General features: G+C 35.2%; 1 protein-coding gene across 3 annotated transcripts in view; it reads left to right on the forward strand.

Moving 5' to 3' along the window:
- LOC117105625 (sodium- and chloride-dependent GABA transporter 2-like) overlaps nt 1–8,751 on the forward strand; it is a 45,090-nt gene that overhangs the window by 5,009 nt on the left and 31,330 nt on the right. Inside the window, exon 1 of one of the 3 annotated variants that reach the window (XM_033246803.1) lies at nt 2,816–3,091. The exons of the other annotated variants lie outside the window; for them this stretch is intronic. Within the exon in view, the coding sequence (XP_033102694.1) occupies nt 2,899–3,091 (193 nt within the window). The 5' untranslated portion in view covers nt 2,816–2,898. Of the gene's footprint in view, nt 1–2,815; nt 3,092–8,751 lie in introns of those variants that run through there. 3 annotated transcript variants of the gene reach the window in all.

Genomic DNA, 8,751 nt, shown 5'->3' on the forward strand with positions numbered 1-8,751 from the left:
ATATATATGAACATTTTTTGTGAGAATGAGCTGATTATTTTCCACCGTCAATATATACATAGCAAGACAATAAACGATACACAAATGAAGTTTGATTGAAAATTTAACAAGATTATAAATAATATACTGATATATTTTTGTAAATTATAAAATTATTAATTCGTGAAATACAGTATAAAATAAATGAAAATATTAAAATGTTAATAAAATAATTAAACCTATATAGATACCGGTAACGATAACATAAGATAAGTTAGACAAGTCTTTAAATTTAATAAAATAACATTACAAAAGAGGAAGTAGATGAAATTAGGCCCAAAGTCAGTAATTTTCAGGATAGTCAGTAATTTTCAGGATAATCCAATGTGCTATACAAATAAATATAAAAGCACATACATCTGCATTATACAGTTGTCATCATCAAAGCACACACCTTTACAACTTTAAAGAGCTTACGTTAACATTTGTTGTTTGGGCTCTTAGCATTAATAACGAAGGGGTGTGGTTAGGCGGAACGGTCCATTGTCATAGTACGGTAATATTCCATGTTTGTTGTCTCCTTATATTCCATGGGTAATTAAAGTATTTTATTTAAAGAAACCGAAATTGAGGTTCATTGATACATTGTGAGCCCTTGAAGTACTGCAGTCTCAACAAGGACTTATATCCGTTACCATGGAGAAAATATGATTCTACATAACGCCAGTCATTACCTCGGCCTAACGACCCGTTATGTAATTTTATGGTTGGCTTGAACTATTTTTCCATCACGCATGACCATGCGGTTCACAAAATCAGTTGCAGTTCACATTCTAAACCCGGTCTGTTCGCGCGGCTCATATCAAACCAGTTTTGTGTAGCCTACTGTGTGCACGGTTCGTGTGATTACCGTAAACAGGGGTGGATCCAGGGATGTCCGAAAAAGGGGCCGATCGAGATAATACTACCCTAGGGGGTCCCGGGGCATTTCCCCTCGAATCTTTGTTTTCTAAACGCCCGAATGGTAAATGATCCAATAAATGCCGCTCTCGAATATACGGCACACCAACCCTTCTACAGAGTAACAAAATTCAAAGAAAACAAGTTAAATCTATTTGATAATACTGTGCTGTCAATCAAACTTAACAACTGACCAATCAGAACATCGCTAAGATTTTGCGTTTGTCCTACAAACACACGTGTGTTCCACAAAACGCAAGTGGTTATCGTACGATTACCTATCTTTTTGTGGGACATTAGCAACAATATCCAAGGGGCGTGGCTTAGTGGAAATCCGTTAGAATGTGTTGGTACGTAACCGAGGCTAAACATGAACTTTATTGACACTTTTGTATCATTAACACTGTTAACACTGTTGAATAAATATAATATAAATCATCAAAGGTACATATACAGTGTTTAAATAAGGACATGATGGAACATCGCTAAGATTTTTTGTAGCAGTGGCACACACCATCTGGTGGTGCATCCAAATGATATGCAACATTTCACAAAATACAAAGAAAAGATCAAAAACAATTAAAAAAAAAAACTAATAAAAAATGATAGAAAGTAAACATTAATTAGTACGATGGAAGGAATATTCCATGACTAAGAGATGGGCTGCCGAATGGAGCAGTCTAAGTTTCAGTGAATTACTCAATTACATTGGCTGGTTGAGAGACAGACCCTTTAATAATTATAGGTCAAACAATTTTCATTTGTCACAAAAGAGGTGTGTGTCACACACTTAAAGGTAATTTACTGTATGTAACAAGGTTACGATTCTACTACACTTTCTTCTGCAAATTAATATTGAATATCTCCGTGTACCAACAAGCTGTCTTTCTCCACATGCATACAGAAAATGCAAACAATGCTACATACACGGTAGAACTTTATCGTCCATAACTTTCACTCCAACGTCATATTTTTATTAGAATTATCCAATATAATATAGATTTACGATATTATTACTTCGTGATAGAGCTCAAAAATTAAACAAGGCATTCAATCGCCGCGAGAACTGAGAACCATTTCGATTGTATTTTTGCTATACAGTACTATTATTTAAAATAAGATTGATTACTGAGTAGACTTTTAAGAAGACACATATTTGAGTGTGCTCCTCCAGAAAACAATGATAGAAATTGTCCCTCTGAATGTATCTTTTTTCCGGCAATGGGGCTAATGTCATTAATAATTACGGAATGTTATTTACCAATGTTTTTGGAATATCGCGGAAAAATCATACAGTGGATCGTTATTCGTTAGTACAAGTACAATACCGTATCTTAATCTAATGCGACTTGTTGCTCAAGGTCTCTACTTTAGGAAACCACGAAATTGTAAACTTGTTTACCAATGTTTTCACAGACGTAATAAAAAAAATGGATTGATGATGATGGCACCACAATATAATGCAGTACAATATAATATTGTGCAATAGTACAATACCTACTAAGCACAGTATTGTTCTCACACTATTTCATGCATCGGATCACCCGTTCAAATCTGACATTTTTCTGATCTGGACCTTGGCATACTTTTTCCAGGGTACTTTATGCATTGTCGTCGGTGAGGTGCACATCAATTTAGAATAATTCCATTTTGTACCTCATCGCTCATTTTTACTTTTCAAAGAGTTCATCCGGCTTTGGGGTTCGAATTACACTTAAATTTACAGGTCCGGTATGAAGTTTCTATCTTCAATTGTTCACTGAAGAGTTTTGACAATGCTACGATTTTGCTCAATCGCTATTCAAATATTGGTCTTTCAAGGTACAGATTATTGTATTGTAAATATTCCTGAAGATGTGTATAAAAGCTCGATCACATTGAATGACGCACTCAGAAATCGAGGCGACTCTCCAAGGAACTTGTTTAGCGCGTTTGAAGAGACACTTTTGAAGATCAATCATGGACGATATCAAAATCGAAGAAACCAAGATCGTCGATAAAGACGGAGGTGAATCCTCCAAACCTGCAGACGGACTCAACGAAAGAGGCACCTGGTCCGGTAAACTAGACTTCGTTCTTGCCTTGATCGGATTTTCAGTGGGCTTGGGAAATGTCTGGAGGTTCCCATACCTGTGTTACAAGAACGGTGGAGGTAAGGTTGCTGTCCATCCTTTCCGTTACGCAGACATTACATATATATTATCTTAAACAGGGGAAGATCCAGAGATGTCCCAAAAAAAGGGGGGGGGGCCGGAAGGGGGCCGATCGAGACAACACTATCCTAGGGGGTCCGGGGGCATACCCCGCGAAATTGTTGTGTTCTAGACGCCCGAAAATAACACTTGAGGCGTTCTGGGCTATCGTTTTTTCCTTTTTTTACCTCCCAAAAGGAGGACGGGGCCGGGCCGCCCCCGCCCTAAATCCGACCCTGTTAAAGTCTGAGGTGAATCTCCTCAGCATCGTATCCCAAAAGGTCGTTCGACATTCATGGCCTCTTAAATAAATGTTACAGTAATGTGATGTCTCATAACGAGGCTTAGGAGTGTAGATGATATTTAATCAATTGCTTCAATTGAAAAATAGCAAATAATAATTTTTAAAAATCAATACTGAATACCGTACGTTATGGTATGCTTATTAAGCTTATTGTTGTAAATCTGTACATTGTTATCTGTTATTTGTATATCTTTGTATGTGTATAATTATTAAAGTGTAAGCATTTTTAGCCTTGTTCTATAGCGTTGTATGTTCTTAACCGTAATAGAGACGTACTGTACAAATGTTGATCAAGGTTGTCACAGCATTGAATCGAACCCACGACCTTCAGATAACTAGTCCGGTACGGTAGTCCTAGACTACCACCGATGTTGCGCGTAGTGACTACTGACTAACGTTGAATTTGATCCTTATCAGCGGGTAGTGCATTGCTCACCCGAATCACTTGCGAGTATTTGTGACGTACTGAACGAAACATCATTCCATTGAGTTTCCTGACGCAAAACATCCTCTGTTTATAGATGTAAGATTTAATTATTTTTTTAGGGAGTTCTAGCCGACCGGCTTAGTAAACATCAAAATCGACTTGCGTTAATATACCGTTAGCTGAAATCGAAGGTTTCCTGATTCGATCTAAAATGCCCTTTTTTGTGATATTTCAGCTATACTGTTTTTACCTGATTCGTTATTGGAAATTTCTGCTTGCATATTATAATGTTGTTGATAGTCCCAATACCCTGTTTTTGCCCAAGGGTTTTCTTTGTGTTCGTATCACTCGTACAATCGTCACATTGTTCTTCCGAGCGCCCTTGTCGGACTTGTTAGCTGTTTGCAAGGTATGAAAATCTATCTCAATCCTTGCAGCTAAAAGTTTTCGCATTGTACAGTAGCGGGTCATGCGCAATATCGGAGTGCCGTAAGTTGTATAGTAAGTTTCGGTATAGAAAATATCCCTTCAAGTTTATTTGGTCATCCATAAAATGAAATATATGCATGGGAAGCAAACTATACCTGTCAATATTATCCAGTAACTGCATGGATGAGGTCCAAATCACCCAAATGTCTTTATCGCCACAAGGCCAGGTACTACAGTACATGTACTAGTTTTAACAACTATATATTTGTTTTCATTGTTTGCGTTCTCGTGTATAAACAGTTTCTTGTGCAAACATTTTCAAAATGTACATATTTACGTGGCTTTTTATGACGAATGAAGATTATCTATGTATAGGCCTACTGTATATGTAAATTTATTTAGTGACACAAAAACGCATCAAAGAGCAAATTATCAAGGTACAGTATCTCACTTTTTCTGGCTCAGCCCATGCCAATGAAAAAAATCCCGAAACCCGCTACTTCTGCTAAAGTTCTGCCTCCTCCAAATGATGATAATGTCTTATCTCTAAAGTTTATCAGATTTGACGTAATACGTCAGTCATTTGATTCCCACGAGTTAAGTTTATATTTCACACACCGAGTTGGCATTGCTACGCACTCTACCCAAATATAACAGTATCCACAGATGAGGAAAGAATATGTTATCAGGAAGGATTTAGGCGCACCATACAGACATGATTCAATGGGCCAAGTTTTATTTAAGCTCAAATTACTTGGAGGAGAGAAAATACAATACATGCATTATTTAAAACAAGAGAGGGAGCGTTTCCATTCCAGTTTCACTAAAGGAATCGTTTGTGCGTGAATGATGTAATTTGAAGCACAAATGACCACACATCCTGCGGGCAGGGCAATTTGTTTTTCCTTCAGCTATTGTGGCAACAGAAGTAATCTATACCAAGAAATGGCAAACAAGCAATAAGCATTGTAGTTAGATTTAATTGAAATAGCAATTGCCTGACGTGAATTTTCAAGATCTGATCTGCATATCAATTTTACGAAATGCACTTTTTTGATATGAACTAAGAGAAGAGTTCGTTTTTCCAGTAGTAAAAATGTTTGTAAATAATAAGTTGTAAATTACTATTTTCTAAAGAAAGTATTTGTGGGAATAATTACATATAGTCAAAGATAAAGAGTACAGTATAGAATTGCAGTTCTATCTATTCTTTGATACAGTTAACTAGCGAGCCCATAATTAATAATACAGTACCTCTACGGCGCGGCCGCCAGTTACCGTATCCAAGCAAGCAAGTATAGCGTGACTCACCTGCCGCGTTGCTAGGTTTCGGTTCACTGTGCTGTTTTGTGCAATTTACAGGTACTCTACATAATCGGTGAAGTTTATGAGGACATTCGATCTACCCAGCGTAGTATATTGATTAAATTATAGATGTACGGAAATCTAAATTCGGAATAACGTATATTTTAAGTTAGCCTAACCCGCTATCACTCAATTTAGGCTTGTGCACATAGCTATTTTTTTGTCACCGCATGGGAGGAATGTTCAGTGGTACCTCATGGTTTGTTAGCATCTGCCTCGTGGTTAGTGAGCCTAGGTGTTGGAGCTCAGTAAATCGCATGTGCTTTGAAAAAAAACGAAGTCATTCAATGGTGGTGACAATAAGTGATTTTTAGATTTGATGATTTTGTTAGTTTCAGTTTACAGTTTTTGTTTAAAAAAAAACGTATACTGAAATCTGCTATTACTGTACTGTTATTAGAGCCCGTGATGTGCTTGCTGTCTGGTGGCGCTGTTTATCCTATCACTTATCGCCCAGTCCATGCCATATATTTAACAGTTCCTCTTTTAATTTTTGGTCGTATTTGTTGTATTTTTTTATTGGGTAGAATTAAAGATTAGTATTTATTAAATCTATTTACTGTGTTTGGTGTTGATATACTGAAGTCGGTAACAAAAGATGAACATGTGTTCAATAAAGTGAAGGAATACTGCATGTAGTCTTGAATGTAGTCAATATAATTCATTATTTATTTAATTTGAAAATGTTAGTAATACTGTATATTATGATACAGTTTATTGCCCTCCATTTAAAGAAAATAAACGTTGAACAAAAACAAAACACTACTGTATACCAACTCAATATCATGGCTAAAGTATGTAACCATACATACACATCAATAAAGGCTTTTGATTTTCCAAAAAAAACCAGAAATATGAATGATTTTTATCTAATACTGTAGAATATTATTTCCAGTAACCTAATATTATTATTTAACATCTTATTAACAAACTTTTTTTGTTTTTGGCACAGTGACAACTTGGGCCCACGCAATAATATGAATGGTATTAGGAAATTTGATTGATGTTCTATTTATTAATGACTGCAAATGCGACGCCTGTTGTGACTCGTTCCATTACTTTAGTGTAGTTTGGTTTATTTCTGAACCTAAACAGAGAACTAGCAACTTAAAGGCTTTATTAATGCTCAATTTTTCAGAAAGAATTGTGGCAACAGTTTTGATAATTTAGGAAAGCATAAATGCTACAATACATTTTCTCTCAAGCAACAGTAGTTTACGCAGCAGCCAAATTACTAACTACACAATAAAGTTGATAATTGCATACTCAGTCCAAAATTGATTGAAGTAAAACTCATTAGTATCAAAGTAGAGTATTTTCATTTAAAATGTAGACAACATTTTACAGAGAAAACTTCCCTTTGTTATTTGAGGAAAATCATACATAAATTTGTATATTTTAAACATTTTATGTAGGTTTGAAACACCCCTTTGTGTTCGTTGTTAAACCGGAGCATTTTGAATATGCTCAGTGGGTAGAAAATTAATGTTGAAAACAATGCACTTGGTCGTAAGGCTTTTGCAGCTGGTTCAAGAACAATACAGCTAATCAGTAGTAGGTTATAAAATACTTATATATTAATGTCAAGGAAAAATATCCTAAAATTCTGCACTGCTAATCATCTCTTAATGATTTAATCTTTAACCCAGAAAAGATGACCTACTTATAGCTACTATTCTTAAGTTGTAATGTGGTGAGAACTGTACACCAGTTAATAAAATTCATTTCAATAACCATGTCTTCAAATATCTGTAGTTAGTACAAAATTTCCGTGGCACCAACTAATTTTCCTTGAGTGCAAAATACCTGTGTGGGAAAGTATAATACATACTCCAATTATTGAAATGCACGCCATCGTGTTAGGATCATTCTTACTCTACTGATCAAAGCTACCTACAAAAAACAAAGAAAGCTCTGTTGATGATTTGAGCCCATTGTTAAGCAATGGGTGTAGTCTAGCTCAGCCAAAGCTAGACTACGAAATTGAGGGTCTACTGACCTACCCATTTTTTTGGATTTTCCCAAAACGTGGCCAACACAAGAATTTTTTATTTTTTGCTAATAACAGCTGTGGAATGTTAAAATATGGGACCGGATAAAGATATACAGGCCACTTTTCTTAGTTTTGACAAGGGTTAATCTGACAAGTACGGTATGAGTTGTATAAGGACAATCTAACCAAAAATTCTGATGGAAAAATTATCTGTGCTGGATGTTAGACCTATTTATTTTTGACATTATAAATTTCCGTAATATTATTTCCATACATCCGTCCGTAGGCAAAATTTCTGTAACTCAAGCACGGAAGTTCCGTAGTAACTGAGATCTGCTGTGCACTTGATGTTAAACTATATATCTGAATCATTGGTTGTATTGTTTCTGTTGGGAAGTGTGCCATACCATGGCCATATGATCTTTAGTATATTTTGAGTTCAGGTTTCCTCCATGATAACTAGGCAAGACCAGTTTAGCCTTGAACTAATAATGGATATTCATTGTTCAACCCTTAAGTAGTTTTATGGTACAATAGATTATTGATAACGGGATACCATTATAAATTTAAGGCATTAAGGCGAAGTAGTTTATGCTGGTACATTTTGTTAATATATTTATATACTTTGATATCCTCATTTTATTGTGTTTAATTGTATGTTTATGAAGGGAATAATTGTATTATTATTTTTATCTTAGTAATAATAAGATATTAATGAATTTATTGTTACTATTTTATATTTTTTTTTATATAAAAATACGTCACAACACAAAGTCCCAATAATCATCAACATCATCCTCCTTTTTTTCTAAAAAATAATGGTATTCTTTAAAAGCAAGCCAAACAATGAAACTGGTTTATATTAAAGCGATAATTCAAGTTACTTGGTTATTTTAACCAGGATACTTTAGATAGTGTGATTCCTTTGTGGAGTGTGTTATTACCTTATACAGTATGGCATTGTTGACCAATGAAAAAGGAGTCACTTCAGCCATGCTCCAATCCTGAATTGAAAACTGTCACATGGTCTCAACTCAATTAGCATTTTCAGAATTGTGCTGAACTATTTAATATGCATACAGTATGTTGTACTTTATATATA

Source organism: Anneissia japonica, unplaced genomic scaffold, assembly GCF_011630105.1.
Source record: "Anneissia japonica isolate Jap-2015-1 unplaced genomic scaffold, ASM1163010v1 scaffold287754_len4335492_cov202, whole genome shotgun sequence".
NCBI classification, from domain to species: domain Eukaryota; kingdom Metazoa; phylum Echinodermata; class Crinoidea; order Comatulida; family Comatulidae; genus Anneissia; species Anneissia japonica.